Source organism: Rhagoletis pomonella, unplaced genomic scaffold (assembly GCF_013731165.1).
Source record: "Rhagoletis pomonella isolate Grant_MI unplaced genomic scaffold, Rhpom_1.0 Rhpom_scaffold_01758, whole genome shotgun sequence".
NCBI classification, from domain to species: Eukaryota; Metazoa; Arthropoda; class Insecta; order Diptera; family Tephritidae; genus Rhagoletis; species Rhagoletis pomonella.
The window spans coordinates 1-21,342 of NW_023460312.1; the positions used below are offsets into that span (position 1 = coordinate 1).

General features: G+C 36.4%; 1 protein-coding gene across 2 annotated transcripts; it reads right to left on the minus strand.

Moving 5' to 3' along the window:
- Positions 1-7: 7 nt before the first annotated feature.
- LOC118752697 lies at positions 8-16,313 on the minus strand. 2 transcript variants are annotated; one of them, XM_036487575.1, is made up of 5 exons: positions 15,906-16,312; positions 14,526-15,835; positions 14,316-14,464; positions 13,970-14,249; positions 8-416 (listed from the first exon to the last, which is right to left on the minus strand). In XM_036487575.1, exons 1-5 carry the CDS (start codon positions 16,197-16,199, stop codon positions 398-400), a joined length of 2,052 nt encoding a protein of 683 aa, XP_036343468.1. In that variant the 5' UTR covers positions 16,200-16,312; the 3' UTR covers positions 8-397. The 2 variants fall into 2 exon arrangements, with proteins under 2 accessions (XP_036343468.1, XP_036343469.1); XM_036487576.1 differs by lacking the exon at positions 8-416 and having other exon boundaries at positions 14,104-14,249; positions 14,341-14,464; positions 15,906-16,313.
- Positions 16,314-21,342: the final 5,029 nt, after the last annotated feature.

Below are 21,342 nucleotides of genomic sequence, written 5' to 3' on the forward strand. Positions count from 1 at the left end.
GGTTGGATTTTTTTTACCTCGCTCGGCTATTCCGCGTTAAGTTTTTTTGTTGTATACCGTTTAGTTGTTTTGCTTATTTTACTATTAATTTTGCTAATTTTGCTAGTAATTGCTTTTCTCGCGAACAATGGATTTTTTTTATCGCTGTAATTATTAGCCTGGGATTTCTCGTTGAAGTTCGGTGGTTTGTTTACATTAAGTAGCTATAGATTTTTGCATTTAAACATCACTAGGCTCCTATATTGAATTCCATAGCCTTTTGATTTCGTGCTCTTTTAATTTTTTTTTTACTTTTTTTTTTGCCTTATTTTCCTCACTTAAGTTTTTATTTAGTCTTATTTGCAATGGGTTCCTTTTACACCCGAATGTTAGATTAAGTTCACAGCTAAGTTCACTTTTATTGCCATTTAGTTTTTCTGTAGGCCTTGTTTTAATAGTAGATCCGCATTTTGTGTTTCTTTTTCGCGCGTATATTATGACCCGCTCGGTGCCCCGCAACACGAGCGAGTGATAACATTATCGGCAGGGAAATAGGTTGACACCTCAGTTAATTAGCTGTAGACGTACATATGTATGTATGTAAGACTATTGGTACATATATGTAAATATAAAGATTCTCCCCAAACAGGTTCTTAACAGGGTGTTGGTACCACCATCGCTGGAGACCAAAAGTGAGTACAGAAATTTTTTTATCTTGCTATGCACATATATTTGCACTTATGTGTGATTATTTACGTACATACCAATCATACTTATATACTTGCATGTCTAGTTGAAGATTTCATTAATCCCGCGGTAATATTTTTTTTTGTCTTTTGATTTACGTTTGAGGTATTGGAATTATTCGGAGTTTTTTTGTTTTGGAGAACATTATAACCAATGAGCTACAATAACCATTATTGAACTGACCCTAGGGCAGACCCAAACAAATACAAAGAGGTCGTTAGTAAGTTTAGCGGGGGTAGTTTGCATTGATAAATCGCTATAATTGTGGAATTTGTATTTATTAGTATATTAGGGTGGTAGGTTTCCTTTTTCTTTCTTTTTGATAAATTTCCGTATTCAAATGTACATACATACATACATGAATTTCGATACTTATTAGGGCTAGAGTTAAGAGCATTTTAATATTGTGCCTTAGGCTAAGAAAATAAAAAAAATGAATTGAGAAAACAGAATTCTGAATAGCTTTCGGGGATTAAGATGGTGTGTTAGGCACAAGTATTTGGCGGGGGGGTGTATATATAAGACAATGGACTAGACGACGACTAATTCTTATAGAGACGGACTAATGTCAGGTTTAGGGGGCGTCGTAAAGTAAAGGAGGAGTCACGACGACGCCCAAGGCCTCACGTGGAGTCCGCGTTGAAGAAGGGCGGGATGACTCCACCTGACAGGACGGGACTGGACCTTTTTCTTCATTTCTATTTTCCCCTGTTTTTCTTAAGTTATTTATCTTTCCTGTTGTTGTCTCCCGTAGTAAACTATCAGGCATGATTAACTTTTTTTGATTATGTAGCTAACAGCAAGGCAGGCGGAAATGACCCACCCCGACGACGAGCTAGCTTGGGATGCAAGCATGCCTGCATGCCGCCTCGCCTGGCTCGACCATGCTGCTACGTAACAAATTTCAATTCAAAAATCAGTCGGAAAGAATTGGTCTTTTTAACATTTGTATATAGCAATGTGATGCTTGTTAGCCAAGGAATGTTTATCCTATATGATTCCTTTTTTTTTATTTTTTTCAAAAAAGTCAGCAATTGCCGTTATTTTTTGACTGATAGTTTTTCAGTCAAAAGTAAAAGTTAAAACTTGACTTTTATTTTTTCAGTCAAATATAAAAGTTAAAATTTGACTTTTATTTTTTCGGTCAAAAATAAAGTTAAAAATTTACTTTTATTTTTTCGGTCAAATATAAAAGTTAAAACTTGACTTTTATTTTTTCGGTCCATTATAAAAGTTAAATCTGACTTTTTTGTTGTTTCGCAGTTGTTGTTCATAGCAGTTTACATATTCACAATACAATAGTGGTATTCACCATAAGGAGCAACGCATTGATGTTGATACGGACCTTATGGATTACTGGGAGAGTAAAAAATATATACATATGTATTTCCCCGACTATGAGATCTGGCATGTCTTATACATCAAGTGCCACCGACACAAGTCAGTGTAGAGCACGCGTTCTCAGCACTAAGCTTATTCTTAGCGATTTGCGATACAATTTGTCGGAGCAGAACTTGGCAGCGATATTAATTGTTAAATTGAATTCCGAATCATTCCTGTAAATCTCATATCTTATCTTTCTTATATAAATATTATAAATGTGAAAGTTTGTATGTTTGGATGTTTGGGAAATCATCACGCGGAAACGACTGCACTGATTTGCATGACATTTTGTACGCAGATAGCTTATGGGCCAGATTGGTTGATAGGCTATTTTCTTAAGAGTTGCCACCTGTTAAAAAAGTTTCATTAAATTAATACGCGGAAACGACTGAATGGATTTGCATGAAACTTTGCAAGCAGATAGCTTATGATCTACAGTGGAAAATAGGCAAATTTTTTGGAAGAGTTGCCAACTGTTAAAAAAGTTTAATTAAATCAATACGCGGAAACGACTAAACGGATGCATGAAATTTTGCACACAGATAGCTTATGACCTAGGTTAGAAAGTAGGCTACTTTTTTTAAGAGTTGCTACTTGTTAGAAATGTTTAATTTAATTAATACGCGGAAATGAGTGAACTGATTTGCATGGAAGTTTTCACACAGATAGCTTATGAGCTAGGTTGAAAAATAGGCTACTTTTTTAAGAGTTACAACCTGTTAAAAAGTTGTATTAAATTAATACGCGGAAAAGTCTGAACGGATTTGCATGAAATTCTGCAAGCAGATAGCTTATGACCTACAGAGCAAAATAGGCTAATTTTTTGGAAGAGTTGCCACCTGTTAAAAAAGTTTTAATTAAATTAATACGCGGAAACGACTGAACAGATTTGCATGACATTTCGCACAGAGATAGCTTATGACCTATTTCCATGAAAGTTTGCACACAGATAGCTTATGACCTAGACTGGAAAATAGGCTACTTTTTTAAGAATTGCCACCTGTTTGAAAATGAAATTTTGCTCAAAGATGGTTTATGACCTGGATTGAAAAATAGGCTACTTCCTTAACCGGTTTTCCGATCAGAACGTACACTTACTACGGATTTAGGAAGGATGGTCTTAGACTGAAAGTAAGTCCGATAACTCAAGGCCCCTCCCATACAAATTGGAATTTTCATATTACATACATATCTCTGGAAGTATTTGTGGGAGAGAACTGGAACTTGGTATAGAGATATGTATGTGAAATCAATGTTGGCATTAGTCGATTGATTTTTTAATCAATTAGTTAATTCGATTAAATTCAATCTGATTACAGTTAATCATGATTAATTTTAATCAGACTAAACAGCTAATCGTAACCGCGATTAAAAAAATTAATTTTTAATAATTAACTCTTAATTTGATCAAGTGGGTTTGGTGATTAATTAATTTATGCTGGAATTTTCCTGTTTACACAAAGCAAGTTAATCCGGTATGGCTAAGTCGGGTCTCCTCATCAATCTGAGCAATTTGCATTTTCATTAAGATTTATACCAACAAACGTTTTACAAACTAGGTTTGTAAAAGTTCCCAGTTTATGTATTACTAATAAGAATAATTATATTTTTTGTATTATGTGCATTTTATAAGCATAAAACACAAAATAATTTCTATACCAGGTGTTTGGTTTCAAATTCAGACAAACTAGACAACTTTATCATATTTTATTTTTCATTGAATGAACGATTAATGATTAAAATAAATTAATCGTAATCGCAGCCAGTAATTAACGATTAAAAAAATTTAATCATTAATCGTACAGTTGATTACGACTAATTAATTTTAATCGTCAAACGCTATTATCATTTTAATCGTTAGTTTTTGAAGGTTAATCAGATTAACATTTTGCCAACACTGTGTGAAATCATATTCATATTCACGGAGAAAAATTTACGTTTTTGACGTTACTGACTGAAAGTTTCATATTGCATATCTCTTCAAATGTTTGGGTTAAAGTGCTCAAGCTTGGTATGGAAATACATATATATGTATGTATGTGAAACGAATACCATACTCATGGAGGAATATGTGAGTTATTGGAAAAGGCGGTGTGGCAACTCCCATGCAAATAGATTTTTCTAGGCTGCATATCTCTGGAGGTGTTTATTGCAGAGGACTGGAACTTGGCACCGAGATGTGTATACAAAATTAATTCCATACTCATGGAGAAAAATTTGCGTTATTCGAAAAGGGGGCATGGTACCTCCCGTACAAATTTACTGTTTTATACCGCATATCTCAAGAGGTGTTCATGGTAGAGTACTGGGACTTGGTGCTGGGGTATGTAAAATCAATTGTAAATTCATGGAAGAAGATTAGGGTTATAAGAAAAAGGGGCTTGGCACTTCCAGTACAAATTTACTTTTTCTTGTAACATATCCCTGGAAGTGTTTGTGGAAGAATACTGGTATGGAGTTGTGTATGCAAAATGTATCAATTGCTCATGGAAAAAATGTGAGTTATTAAAAAAGGCATGTCGCCTCCCATACATACTAAAAATTTCTTAATACATATCTCTGGAAGAATAGAAAATCTCTGGAAATATTTTAAATTTGTTATGGAGATTTATTTTATAAGTGCTGACAAAAAAAATTTCATTTAGTGGAAAAGGGAGAGCCGAGTTCGACCTTATAATCTAAAGCTCTCATGAAGCATTTTCCACAGTAAGGAGAAGTGGTATTTTATCAAGGCCAATTTACTAAATTTTAGTTGGAAACAGGGCTGTTGCGGATGTGGAATGCGGATGCGAATATCTAACAGCTAACATCCGCGGATGCGAATGCGAATGCGGATGTCAAGTATTTTTAAAAAACAATTAGAATCTAGCATAATGGCGAGATCGTTGTTTAAACAGCGCTTACAAGCCAAACCAGATACATATTTCATGTTGTTTCAGAATTTGGAGAACCTGTAACTTTAGAGCACTTTTCGATTTTAGTTTTTGTAATTCATTTTTAATACTTTCTTCTGCGACTGCTTTGAAAAATTTGTGCTTATAGCGAGCTAAATAGATGGATATGGAAAATAGATTACACAGGTTTACAAAAAAAAAAAAAGTGTGTGCATATTAAACCAAACCTATATATCCCTATGTTATTCGACATGCTGAATGCGAATCCGAAGTCCGTTAGCCTCCATCACGTCAGGTTCGTGGTCATTTGAAGGTCAAGTAGGGAAAAATTCATTGAATAAACCTGAAAATTCAATAAAATTCATCGGAATTTGACCTTGGGATGACCTGGGCATGACCTCCAGATGACCTTGAGGAATCAAGGGACTTCCATACTCGGTTTCAGTGACAACAAAAACAATTTTATTTTTATTTTTATTTTATTTTATTGAATACATTTTATGTCCTATTTGACCTTCAAATGACCTCGAAGCTGACATTATGGAGGTTAACGGACCTTGGATTCGGGTTCAGCGAATGTAAAACCTTATGTATATGAGTTTTCAGGTTTATTCAATGAATTTTTCCCTACTTGACCTTCAACTGACCACGAACCTGACGTGGTGGAGACTAACGGACTTCGGATTCGCATTCAGCGTGTCGAATAACATAGGGATATATAGGTTTGGTTTAATATGCATAAGCTTTTTTTTTTGTAAACCTGTGTTATTATTTTTGAACAAAATTCTGTTTTCAAAGTCGTGGCTGCCAGCCGAATCGGATCAGAATATTGTTATTTTTTTTTTTAAAGCACCCCGTTTTCTTATAAGCATTTGAATAACAAATAGTTTCGTAATTCTTATCTAATTAAAGGTCAGACCTATAGCTTTTTAATTATTTGAGCATCGATTCTCTTTGTAGTTAGACGTTGATCATTTCTACTGGAAGTCCTTATTGAAGGAGCTAAAAGCTTAAAAGCTTACTCGGACTTAATCCGGATCAACTGCAGTTAATTCCCGAGTTGATCCAGATCAACGCTGCCGTGTTTTTATGCTTTTACTCTTTGACTTTAAATAGCAAAAAAGACAGTTTTACCACAGAAGTTTTTAGCCAAGGATCCAATGTATATCCCTATGAAAAAAATATTATCCCACAAGTAAACAAAACTACTGGTTTTAAAATTTTGCTAAAAAAAAAATCCCCAAAGAGCCTCATTTTAAATTATTCAAACGAATAAATGTAATAGGTGGCATACGCGGTACGTCTGACTTTCGAATCATTTGTGTACGTGTTGACTCGCCTTCGACTACACACTGTTGAATCATTCAGAGTCATGCCGGGAGTCATGTTGGTGTAACTAACACATATTTATTTTCACAAACACATCCAAACCGACTCACGAGTCAGACGCACCGTGTATGCCGCCTATAACATCAAAAGCAAATCACGAAAATTTTGTTAAGAATTACAGTGTACACTTTCTTCTTTTGTATAGTTTTTTTTTAAGATTGGTCCAAAAAAAATCATAATAAAGAAAGAAACCAAAGCAGATATTTAAAGCACAGAAAAATTATATTATTAAAAGGACTATGTTCTCTTTGACGTTCGTCAAAGGTCAAGTAGAAGTGGGAACTTTTATGGCTGCCCATTGATAGCTCGGTTATATAGCTTAAGAAATAATATTTTAAAGACATTTTTATCAAAGTTGATAAATATGACATTTGACCAGTTTTGTTACACAAATACTCCTACGACCAAAATATTGGCTACAATATGTAATTTTTTTGCCATATATACGTTTTATCGGTCCACTTGCAAAATATTCGCATTCGCAAAAGCTCCGCATTGATTATTGCGAATGCGAAAGCGAATGCGAATGTTAAAATTAATGCGGAAGCTCCGCAGTTGCGAATGCGAATGCGAATATTCGCAACAACCCTGGTTGGAAATATTAGAACCCGGCGTGGCACCTCCAAGAAGGTTACACGTTCACGCGTCGTATCACTGGAACCATTTTAAGGTAAACTTAGAGTGATTGATATCTTTCGTATGCCTAGAGAGCACATGAGATTTTATAATTTCATAACCTTTACTCGCTTAAATATAACGAGCTATAACGAAATGGGCACCGAAATAAAATATAACATCATTAAATTATTTTTCATATTTGTACATATAAAAACGTGGGGTGAAACCCGCGGGTATAAGCTAGTAGGTGAATAATTTAAAGCTCAAATTAAAGAAACTCAATATATTTAGAGAAGATAGAAAACTGCAGTTGAAAGGATGTGCACTTTTTAACCGACTTTCAAAATAGGAGGACGTTATCAGTTCGTCGGAATATTTTTTTTTTTTTTTTTTTATGTATGTTACCGCATAACTTTGGACCACGTCAACCGATTTCGATAATTCTTTTTGCATCGGAAAGGTAGTGTCTCAGAGGTGGTCCCATACTAATCTGGTTGAGATCCGATCAGTGGATCATGAGATATATATATATATATATATATATTTTTTATATGGGAGTTGAAGTCGGTTTTTTTTCGGTTATTAAGCTCGGAGACAATTTACTATACATATCAGTGCGCGTTTACGTGTTCTGCTTCCTTCCCCCCAAATTCTTCACTAATACATTTGATTCAATCTGTTAAACATTTAATAACTATAACCAACTTTTTACTACGGGACCATGGCCCCCGGGCCTCCAAACTTGGGGCCCAATAGGTTTGCTCTGTTATCCCCTAGCCTAAAAGTGAAAAAACGTAGAATATGAGATAAACTCGAATATCCGGCTTTAACACCAGTGGTAGAGCAATCACCAAAATTCTTAACTGTGTCGGCAAGTGAACAATCGAAACCGTTGTCAGATTACTCTTGCTTTGTAGTTAACAGAGCTTTGCATGCGATAAGCAAAGAGATAATTAAAATACAGCCAACAAGAGACGGTAACCTACTAGTGCTAGTGAAATCCAAATTGATAGCGGATCGGTTTGTCCGCACTAAAGAGCTACCTGGTGTATGCCCAATTTCATGTCAACTAAATATCAATCTAAATACCGTAAAAGGCACTATTTTCGCTCCTTGTTTGAATAATATACCAGAGGAAGAAATAATTAAAGAACTAAACAATCAAAACGTTATCGACGTCTATAAATTCAAAAAATATGTCAACGGCGCCTATGTACCTAGTGGTGTAGTGCTTTTGTCATTCGACACCCACAAACTACCAGACCAAATTGACGTATCATGGTATTCTCCCAAAGTAAGAGAATATATCCCCAACCCCATGAGGTGCAAATCTTGCCAACTGCTCGGCCACACAGCTAAACACTGCAATAACGCGCCAAATTGTGCCAATTGCAATCTCCCCCCTCACGACCCAGAAGTTTGCAAGCGCACGCAATGCGCAAATTGTTCAGCCAACCATCCCTCTTACTCCAGAGAATGTCCGAAGTATAAGCAGCAGAAAGATATACTAAAAATAAAAATACAACAGAAATGTTCCATGCGTGAAGCCAAACAATTCTACAGAAACAACACATTCAACACAATCCCTACTCAATCCTATGCCAGTTCACTCACAGTTTCACACGAAGTTCGTTCGAAAACAGAAAAAAACAACATAAATAGCAGCTCAGCTGCCCAAATCCCACAAGAGAACTACTCAAATCCTAACTCTACTAAACAACAATCAAACTTACCGCCTCAACCCCAACAAAAAGATGCAAACACAGTCTCTAACTACAACAAATACTCCCAAAATATGAGCAACAATAAATCTTTAAATACCTCAACAAAGCCAAATAACAGTACAGTTCCCACTCAACCAAAAAGCAGCATAACAAAAACCACCACAGTTAGCTCAACGCAGTCAACTACAAACGACAGTCAATACCAATCAACATTAGCAACAACACCAAACTGCCATAGTTCAATTAAATCCAACAACTCATTTGCAGACGTCGATCACGACGCAGAAGTCATGGACATGTGCACTCCACTAACACCGACACATACAGACACACTCGCGAATATCTCACCACTCTCTCAGCTATACAACAGATTCCCCGATTTCAATGTCTTAATTACGCCAAAAACACTCAAACAAACAATGCCAGCCACACAGACACACGAAGATAAACAACTAACTCAAACCACAACTTAATTCCAATTTTTTCTAAGTTAAATATTTATGAACTTTCTGTTAAATATAAACATACTCCAATGGAATATTCAGGGCTATATAAATGATAAATTCGCGCTCGAAACCCTAGTCGCCAACCATAATCCCGACATCATTGTTCTACAAGAAACACATATAGTTGACCAAAATATAAACATGCTGCACCTACCAAGATACAATATATAGTCACAACAAAGATTATTCATACGCCAAATCTGGTGTAGCGATCCTAGTTAAGCAAACTATTAACGTGCAAAATCACGAAACATCGAGCAACAATTTGTTATTTCATACTGTAACCATAAACGGGAACGCACAACTTCATATAACTAACGCATATAAAGAATGTGACGTTTATCTTACTCCGCAGATGATCAATGATATCCCTAAGTACAGCATAGGGCATCACTTGATCATCGGGGACCTCAACTCACAAAACACTCTATGGGGCTCCAAACACACATCACGCAGCGGCATAATCTGGGAAAATTTCTCTGATGACAGAAGCCTCGTTATATTGAATGACGGATCGCCCACATTGCTCACAACAAAGGGCACACTCACAACGGTCAACGTCTCTATGGCCTCTGCGGATCTAGCGGCCACCCTCACCTGGAAATGCCTACCCCAACCAGTAGCCAGCGATCACTTTCCAATTTTCATATATAATCGCATAGAGAGACATTGCAAACGTCTCAATCCGAAGTTTATACACAAAAAAGCTAATTGGAATTTGTTCGAAAGTAAGACCGATCGGTACTGCTACGATTACGAGGAATCCAACAACATAAACAGGGAAGCAGCCCAAATCAAACGTGTTATCCGAAGATAAGCTAATGAGTCAATTCCTCATAACAGGCAGCCGCCACAGCGATGCAATCCAATATGGTTTAACTCAGATATTGCCAAGCTCATTCAAGAAAAAAATCTAGCATGGAATCGCTTTAAACGTAATAGAAACGAGTCCAACTGCTCCAGTTATAGGCAAATATGCGCCAAAGTTAAATGGACTTGCAAAGAGTCCAAAAAGAAATGTTGGAGCAACTTCCTCAACTCGCTAAACCCCGACATGGACATCAGAGTGCTATGGAAAAAGGTAAATAATTTGAGAGCTGGTAATACTGAAAACTTTCCAAATATAATGCTGGAATCCACTGTCCTTACCCATCCTGTAGATATTGCTAACAAACTAGCAGACAACTGGAGTCAAGTTAGCTCCAACAGCAAATTCTCCCCAAAATTAATTACAGAAAAAACCAATTTTAAAATTGCTAATTTAACCGACCAGAAGCCTAGCTTAACAGACAGTATCAAAGACATTACAGCATTCGAACTTCATCTAGTCCTAAAGAGTGCCAAAGGGTCCAGCCCCGGAATGGATAAAATAACCTACTCAATGTTGAGAAATATCTCACCCAATCTCCAAAAGCGCTTATGTCGATTATACAACAAAATTCTAGTAACCGGTACGGTGCCACACGACTGGAAACACGCTACTTTAATACCCATCCCAAAACCTGGAAAAAGCCCCAATAGCGTAGAAGGCTATCGACCCATATCACTTCTACCCGTCATTTCCAAAATCTTTGAGAAAATAATCGCAAAACGATTAACGACCTGTCTGCAAAATAAAATATGTACAGAACAGCACGCCTTTTTAACCCAACGCGGCGTGCACACTCTTTGCCATCAACTGGAAAGCAAGTTAAAAGAAAACATGGCCAACAAAAAGCATAGTATCGTTTTGTCTGAGGACCTAGAGAAGGCTTTCGATCGCGTAATTGATACTTTTGTTATCAAACAGCTTCACGAATGGGGCATTCCGAAAACACTACTGCAAGTAATTTCATCCTTTCTATCCAACCGACTAATTACAACACGGATAGACGGCTACCTTTCCCATAAACGCGCCCTGGAAAACGGGCTACCGCAAGGTTCACCACTCTCCGTTGTTCTATATAATGTCTACACAAACTCGCTCGCTGTTGAGCTCAAAAAATCTGAAGGATTAGACTTTCTCGGAATCTACGCGGATAACATTTTGACAATATCTTCAGGCCCACAAGGGGAGGTTGGAAACCACATTGAGTCCTTGGACCATAAAATCAACATTTGGGCGAAAAGCAGGGGCGAAATAGTGCCAATTAGCAAACTTGAAGCCTTACACGTGTGCCGTAAACAGAAATGTGCAGTGACCACCTTAAAGTTGAGAGGGAACAACATCCAGATCAAAAATAGTATTAGAATTCTTGGGGTTGTATTTACGAAAACGTTACTATGGAATGAACAATCGAAGTACGTTGTGAACAAACTCAACAAAGTTAACAATCTCATGAAACTTATCTGCTCTCGTAAAAAAGGTCCACATTTAGAAACAGCCCTCAACATATGCCAATCCCTAACAAATGGCATATTACAACATTGCATTACAATCTATGGATGGACATCCGCCAATAATGTAAGGAAAATCAACACCGCCGTCAACAAATGCTTCAGGTCAGCTATTGGCGCCCTTCCTCCAACTCCCTTGGATGCCCTTAGAGTTGAAGCACGTTATCAAGACTTCCAAGACACGCGTTATAAAAGCGCCGTGAAACTGGCGGCCAAAGCAATTACATCAACACAAGCAAGCCTACATGAGCTTTATTGGAAACACATAAATGTATCTAAAAATGAAATTTCTAGCTGTAACTTGTGTAGCATTAAAAACACTATTAAATTATTGCTCGACTTGAAACTGCCTATTCCGGAAAAGCCACAACAACCGCAAAGTGATTACAACCAATGGTTACAAATTGACACCCAACTCAGCAGTCACACCAAAAACAACACCTGTGCTGCAGAATATTTGCATCTACTTTGCCGAATAACATTTGCAACATTTTCACCCGAAATTATATTATATGTAGATGGTTCCTTTCAAGACGGAGCAACATCCTATGCAGTGGTCAAAAAAATGGGGGGAAACAACTTCTCCGTTGTGAAACAAAGTATACTGCCACCACACGCCGGAATATTTCACGCAGAACTGAGTGCCATCCAGTGGGCCATCGAATACGCAGCAAAGCAAAATCGTAAAACACTTATATGTTCAGATAGCCTAGGTGCAACCAAAGCTCTAGCTAGCAGTACAATATGCTGAATTTGAGTCAACTAAAAAACCCAACAAAAATCCTTTGGGTACCAGGACACACGGGAATACCAGGCAATGTAGCCGCCGACCAAGCAGCAAAGGAAGCGCTGACTCTCCCACTAGTATATGAATGCCCATGTTTACACTCAATAATAACTACTTGCTATTCAGCTAAAGCTTTAGAAAACAATTTAAATGTCTGGCGTAGCTCAAACTCGTGTCTCCAAAAGCACAACAATCTGCCCAGAAGACCAAACTACGACAGTGATCTTTCCCGGCAGGACTGCATAACGCTCTCCAGAATCAGACTGGGGACAACACTCTTCTCAACCAAACACCTGCACACTAAACGCGAACCACTTTCCTGCACATCCTGCCTGACAACGTTGACTGTTGAACACATCGTGTTGCACTGTCCCATCTCTAAGAGTCACCAACAAATACGGGAGTTATTAGACTGCTCCAAAAAAGACAACATCGCCGTAATCAAAAAAATGCTATACAGCCACAACTTGTTAGACGAAACATAACTACTTAAACTAACACCGGTGCATAATGGCCTCGTCGCCCGCACCATGTAGTATTTTACAAATTCATTTGTAAAATATGTTGCAATAATAATAATAATAATAATAATAATAATAATAATATTAGTGGTATATTTTGCCTGGCAGTCTGGCAAATGAGCAGATTAGCTCAAGCAATGCCAGTTGTCAACAGTCGTTGCTTGAGCTCATCTGCTCTTATTTGACGGAAAAAATAAAAGTCAAGTGTTAACTTTTATTTTTGACCGAAAAGAAAGAGAAAGAAAATAACGATTATTTTTTAACTTTTTTGATAACTAGCATAACCGTTACGGTCCCTGGTTTGTAATACTGTCCAGACGTTTTCGAATTATTGTAAATTTACTGAATTATTTCATAGCACATAATTTGATGCACATAGATCTGACTGATTTAATAATTCATTCCTTTTACCGAAGGTTGCATCGGCTTTATGCAATGCTTAAAACAGATTTAAAATTCATCATTGCGATTATAATTCTTCTATTGCCAGGACCGAAACTTAATAATAGTTGCGTTCCCCAACTTTTCTGGGTTTAAACTTGTAAAACTGTCAAAAAGCAAAAGAAGCCAGAGAACCGAATACGGGATCGCTTTCTGGTAAATTCCTGTAAATTCTTGCAACTTCTTGCGAGTTAGAGAACGCAACTAATAATAACAGATTGGCGCTTATACATCCTGCTAGTGTTTGGCCGAGCTTCTCTTCCGATTTATGGCGTGCGCCTTAATGTCGTCACATAAAAGGGAAGAACCTACAGTTTTACGCCGACTCCGAACGGCAATTGTAATTTTATGAGAAGCTGTTTTCATGCAGAAATACACTCGGAGGTTTACCATTGCCTGCCGGAGGCGTGCGCTGTTAAGAAAAAAAAAACATTTTGCAATATATTTTGAATGTTGCTTTGACCAGCGCGTGAATACGGGCCCTGCAGAGTGGCAGCACGCACTGCTAACCACTAAACCACAGCGGCGGCTACTTAAATGATTTAAAATTATACTTTGAATTGCTGTAAACTGAAGCTTATTTTAAGAGTAAAATATTGATTACCGTTTCAAAACCAGAGCCGCATTATAAAGCGCTGTGTTAGATTGGGGCGCATACCCGAGATTATATGCACAAGTTAAAACCTTTTCCACAGTATCTCCAATGACAACTTCATGATGATGTTCAATATACCTAAACATTGCCTCCAGAGCAATGGGTACAGAACAATTTGCAGCGTTGAAGTTAAAAGCCATTTCTCTTATCGTGCGTGAGTTGATTTCTTTATAATCTAGTTGTTTGTACCGATCCAATGCTTCATAGTATATCGTTTTATTTTTGAAAGCTGCAATATGAAGTATAAAATAGATAATCATTAATATCCACATAAAAGTTGTATCTAATAGCGTACACTTTCTATATCCAAGGGTTCTTACTATAGTATTTAAATCAAATATTGACAAAGAATTATTTTCTAGATGTCTCGCAACACAGTCTGTTAGAACACTATCTAAAGTGGCGAGTTGCATCACTAGCAACGACGAAGTAGTATTACGAAATCTAAAAATAATTCGATACTTTTATTTATTTTTTAATTAAATAGTTAAGCAAAAAGCATTACCGTAATTCCAAAGCAATATGTATGCCTCGGCTTAGATAGAAGCAATCCTTTACACTGAACTGAGAGGACATGGATATGATTTTAGAAAGTAGTACATTGGGAAACTTCTTCCAGCCAAAAGGAGTATGACCATATGCTAGCACAAAAGAGGCTAAACGTGCAAATTTATAGGGCAATCGGGCAGCTATATCGTTTTCAATTGCTTCCATAGCCAATTGACACAATCGCCGTTCTAGCGGTATGAAACGATATGTACCACCTAAGTTGTTATTAAAATGCATGTACCGATGACAGTGTTTTAAAAATCGTAAATCGGATTCCTTGTGGCCAATGCTTTTGACTGAGGTTAGCACATTAGACCAGTAAGCATCACATATACTTGCATCAGATATCTTTAAAGCACGAATTATTTGAAAGAAGTCCCCATCATCATAAAGACTTGGAAAACGTTCTGAAGTAGAGATCGAATGTTTAAAAACATCTACTGTAGGTTCCCGTTGATGTGGTTCTAAAAATGGCATATATGCAGCGATTAGATCAGTTTTATGCTGATAATGAATTAAATCCTTCATCAATGAACTTAGTGGGGCAACTAAAGCTGCAGGCTCCAAATGATAACCGAAAATTGTACTGGTGGTTTTAAGGTCCGAGATACTTAACTTTGATAAATTCGGTTGCAATAGTAATAACAGATTGCGAATAACACGCCCGTTTTGTTGGGACCATGCTGGATGATTCAACAAATGTAGCAATCTTAATACAGTCCTTTGATTCTCCGCACCGATTGTAAAATTTTTTAGTACATCATCTATCTTCGCCTTAAATGTTTCTAAAATATCAATTGTAATCAAAGGCTGCAGATTTATTAGACAAACTGAAATCAAACGTAAATCGTCCTCGTTTTTGCATTGTTGAATATGAGACATTACATGAGGAATGAAGTGATTACAGACTGACGGTACGTGGAAGTCATTTCCAGTATTAATACCTACTGCCAGGCGAGATAATGCAGGTAAAGCAATTGGATTATCTGGTGTAGTCGCAATTTTTTCCAAAGCATTGCCCAGCAGCTGACTAACAACGGTATTTTCGTTTGGTATCTCAAATTTGCGTAAATAAAGGTAACAACAGCTTTGTTCCGCTATATTCATCGCTTTTACATGAGGTTTCAACCCATGTAAAATATTTTCTAGTAATTTGTCTTCAGAATCGTATTGAATACTTCGGCAAAGGTCTTTGAGAACTAGAATGCACTGTATAAAATGTTTATGATTTAATTTATGATGTGATGTTTTTATTAACTCCGACAACTGAAAGAAAATTTCACGATATAATGCAAATTATATATTGCCGTCATAAAACGAAAATAATATTAATTACTTTGTTCTTATCTTCGCAAGAGTTGATTTCGGCTAGGACATTGTCGGAATTTTCATCATATAACAGAGTTTTGAATTTAAAATTTGCAGTTTCTTCAAAATCGGTTATTGGTTCTTTGGTATTACATTTAGTCATTAGATTTGGGCTACATATCGCTCCTTTAGTCGTAGTCCTTTTCGGTTTGCAAATTTTATAGACATTTATGTTGCCCTTTACATTATACATGCATTTACTATATGTATAAAGCCACTCAACAAATTTAAGCCTTTGTGTTGTCATTGAGCTTGAAAACATATCCTAATTGTCTTATACGAACAAGGAATACAACTGTTTACTTAAACCTTACTAGAAGTAGGAAAGCAAAAAAAAACATCAATGCTATTCGATGTATCCAATAAAACCCATAATAAAACCGATGTTTCCGCTATACATCGAGAACTCGATACATTTGTATTTGATGCATCGACTTTTGTGTGCAATGTACACAGTCCGTTCTAAGACTGCTTTTACACAGTTCAAGTAATTAATTCAACTCAATTCTGCTCGCATGTGAAAGAGAGGGGGTGTGAAGAAAAGGGACGAGTACACATGCGTCGTTTCAATTGCAATTTCGTTGCTTCCTATTTAAAGAACCAAAGACTTTCGTTTGGAGCTAAAACGGTCGAAAAAAGAGCTAAATAATACTAATAGTAGCTAAAATGAGGAGCTACATATTTTTGTTTAGGTTGAGCATTTATTGACGTTAAACTATGTTCACATTACCAACATAAAATACTTAGTTTCGTTTAAAATACCTCACTAAATTAAGTGCGTTCATACACGCGATTCTTTATTTTTCTTGACAGCTTTGTAGCAACCCTGTGTTATTGTTTATTTAACCTAAAGAGATCGCGAATGTGAGTAATTGCGTGTATTTTTATATTCTGAGTTGTTTGTGGTAATTTTTTAGATTTTAGATGAGTGATCAAAAGAGAAAGCTTCTGGAAATATTTTACAAACTACCACGCGCGATTGTTAAAAACAAAAACGTCCAAACACAATGACATATCAGTGGGACAATACTTTTTTCGATTATTATCGATAAAATTAGAACCGACACTGATTTGTTCGTGATTTGGTTCTTGTTTTAAGATAAACTACGTACTTTCAACTTAATTTACTGAGAGACTTTACAAGGCGAAATTACTTAGTTTGTACTTAATTTATGCGTAAATTAAGATTGGCCTCTAAATTACGCTAATGGGAACATAGATTAAGGTTGTTTTTACATGTTCGGAAATTTGGAACAAATGCAGTTGGGCTCCAAATCTCAAAAAAAAAAACGATTGGAATCCATAGAGATGATTGAGCTGAGTATAACGGTATACTTCTTTTTTGGGCAAACAACAACAACAAAAATTATCAAAGGTTAAAGTTCAAAATAAGCAATTTTTGAAATCAAGATTTCTTAAAAACGGATGGATGGATCTTGAAAATCTCATCTCTTGATCTCATTTAATAGGAAACTTGATTCCCTTTAATTTGGTATACATACTTTATATATATGTTGTACAGTTCTTACAAAAATTGAATTAATGTAAAATAATTATAAAAACACACCTTTTGCAGAGAACACCTTTCTGCGTAGGCGGCCTTCGGCCGCACTTAAGGATTATAACCCTCACAACGTAGCATTCTCTTTCTGTGTTGCGAAGAAAAGGCACTGAACACCTTTTGCAGAGAACACCTCTCTGCGTAGGCGGCCTGTGGCCGCGCTTAGGGATTATAACCCTCACAACGTAAAATTCTCTTTCTGTGTTGCGAAGAAAAGGCACTGAACACCTTTTGCAGAGAACACCTTTCTGCGTAGGCGGCGTCGGCCGCACTTAGGGTCTGTAAGCTTTAATTTTCAAAATCCATTCATTCGTTTTTGAGAAATCTTGATTTCAAAAATTGCTTATTTTGAAATTTAACCTTTGATAATTCTTGTTGTTGTTGTTTGCCCAAAAAAAGAAGTATACCGTTATACTCAGCTCAATCATCTCTATCGATTCCAATATTTTTTGTTTATTTGAGATTTGGAGCCCAACTGCATTTGTGCCGGCAATTTTAATAAAAATAACGAATTTTATAAGTCTAAGGGCCGGTTTCTCTATCTCCGGTTAACACTAATCCCCCGGTAAACATCGGTACCGACCTTATCGACTCCCTGTTATATGCATGGAGTTAGAACGTCGATAACAATGTTTAACCGGGGAGTTAGTGTTAACCAGAGATGGAGAAACCGGCCCTAAGGGCCGGTTGTTCAATTTCTGGTTATCACTACCACTACACTATCGACGATTTCGACATCTGATCGATAAAGCTGTAGTTGTGCTTAACCGGAGCTTCTACCTCCGATTTGTGCTAATCAGACATTGAACAACCGGCCCTAAGGGCACTAAGCTGCGGTCAAACATCGTTATCGACGGCTTCGACTCCATGCATACAACAGGGAGTCGGTAACGTCGATAACGATGTTTAACCGGAGATTAGTGTTACCCAGACATTGAGTACCCGGCCCTAAGTGCTGAAAAAAATCTTTAAACCAAAATAAGGTGCATATATTTCAAAATTCGTTGCTATGACACTTATAACAGTGAACTAAAAATACTTTACAAACTGTTAAAGTCTGTAATTTAAGATATTTGAATTGAAAAATTTTTTCGCAAAATTTTTCTGGAAAGTTTTACTTCCATCTCTCCTTAAAGGTAAAATTAGTAAGGTAAAACAAAATCCGCGCTATCAGAAAAATTATTTTATTTTAATTAATTTTTCAACTCTTTAACCTCGATCCAAGAGTTCATGGTGGATACACTGCATCTCGAAATTTTCCATTTTATCAACGCATAAGTTTTGGCTTATATATACCAAATACAATAAAACTTTCTGGAGCTAAAAAATTGCTACATAAATTTGAAAAGAGCTAAAAAAAGAGCTAGGAGCTAAAACCCGATTTTCGGAGCTAAATAGAAAAATAAAGAGCTAAATCTAGCTCGAAAAGCACCGAAATGGCAACACTGCTCAGTATATCCAGTAAACAAACTTAGCTAAATTTTTTCACCAAATTTGGTCCTTATAAAGGACCAGTGTTGCAAGCAACGCTTTTTCGGTAATAAGGGTGTTGTGCAGCAATTCAATGTGGTGAAAATTATTTTAGCACTATAGAAATGGATAGAAAAATATTTCAGTGCGCTTGAACATCTCAGGTTTAACCGAAATATAAATGTATTTAGAATATTTATTTTATTAATACATACCCAATTTTTATTTTACTGTGTCAAAGTCATTGCTCAAATATTTGTAATTTAGTATTTAAGTTAACTGTGAAATATATTGAATGCACAAATTAAATTATGGAAGGGACTTATTTACATGGAATTGGAAACAGGGCTAATGATATACTTTAAATATGAATATACTTCTTAACTTTTTGAGAAAATTTACATACAGGTTCGAAATTATGCCAGTAACTTTCAAAGTTTCCGTAAGCATCATTTTGACAGTTTTTAGTTAAAGATGCAGTTATATATTTTAAAATAAGGTATTTCGATTTTTTGTTAACAGTTTTTTGGATATCTTCTTTAGTTTCCGAGTAATTGACTACAATGTTTTCGGTAATTTGGCACAAATTACGTTAGCAATGCTGTCGTACTAAACTAATCAAGATCTTTCAAATAGCGTTATCTGTTTTTAAATATCTGCTTTAGTTTCCGACATATTCACCCTTATCAAGAGTTTCATTTTCTCGGGTGGGTGAAAAAATTTCTGGCGAACCTCACGATTAGACTGATTAGTAAAAAGCATCGTTAATTAATAAAAAAAAGTTTAGCATTAGCAAAAAAGTCACGCATTAATTCTATATACGACCAGACCAACACCCGACGCCGTTATGTCTGTATTTAATAACGGCTCTATGACAAAATATTCATGAAATGTATTCGTAGATTTTTATTTACTTCATTTCATACATAAATATTAATCTAATTTTTTTTTTTAATAAGTACCAGGAATAATTAACAAAAAACTATTTCACTTAAGCTTAACCAACTTTTAGTTGCTCGGAGCTAATTTTGGAACGCTTCATAAAATATTTTCATAGACGGTAAATGCAACTCTGGGTGCATCATTAATGAAAAACCAACACAAATAATTAAATTTGTGGATTGGAGCCTTTTGAAATGGCCTTTAGAAACGGCAATGGAATTTCGACACTATTCAAGGAATTGTGAATATAAGCTTCCTTCCATTTGGCGTATTTGCGGTTTAAACCTTCAGAAAGTTAAAAAACAAAAACAGATTTACTATTTTTATTTATTATATATTTTTGAAATAAAAATACTCCACCTTGTACACCAAAAAATTTCTTTAAACCATCTTGCACAGTAGTTTGTTGATCTTATCTTCACGGTTACCGAAATCACCAACCTCAACGTAGTGATTAGCCCTCTTGCGCCAGCCACCGGTTGGTGTTGAGCTTGAATGGCCACAGGAAGTTGGAGGCTTTCTTGAAGTGGGATCTAACGGTGAATATTTCGTGCGCTAAATAATCAACGCACTGAATATCGTGCGCTTTGCGCAATTCGCGTTCGATCACAAAGTTGTCAGAGATTGGGACACGTTTGTAGATCAATTCACGAACTGATTTAATATTTGGATAGCCCCATGTGATATAGGGTTCGGCAATGCGTAGCATATTAATGGGTAAATTTGAAGAACCATTCGTGGTGAATGTGGCGAAAACGGAACAATAGTAAAACTTTACGCAATTTTGGTGCACCTTTGTTGATACCGCGGAAATGAGCCGCGTTTCTTTGCCAGACGGCGCAACTTATTCTCACTGCGTCCATCAGATTCACCAAGTTTTCACGTTTTCGGAGTGCAATCACAGCAGCGCTTTAGTTCACGCTTGATCAGGGTAGCATGTTTGCTGACCTGCTTCTTGATGAACTTCAGCTACGACTCGGAGACAGCAGGCTTCTTAGCGACCGTGGTGACAGTCATCTTAACTTGTCACTTAGCACGTTGAGAAGGCGAAAAACAGTTCGCCAAATGTATGGAGCACATCTTACATAACGCCACTCGATTTATTACATTTCTATTAAACACAATTTTATTTAATTATATAGGCGCATATTCATAGTCATATTTAGTACTCAACTAAGTCGAAACTATTCTAAGGGCCGGTTACTCAATGTCTGGTTAACGCTAATCTGCGGTTAAACATCGTTATCGACGTCTTCGACTCCATGCATATAACAGGGAGTCGGTAACGTCGATAACAATGTTTCACCGCTGATTAGTGTTAACCAGACATTGAGTAACCGGCCCTAAGTCACAACTAAAGCTATTCATAGTCGCCTTAGTTTCGACTTTTCTGGCTAAGTACCAACTTAAAATTTAGTTTCGGCTGCAGTTG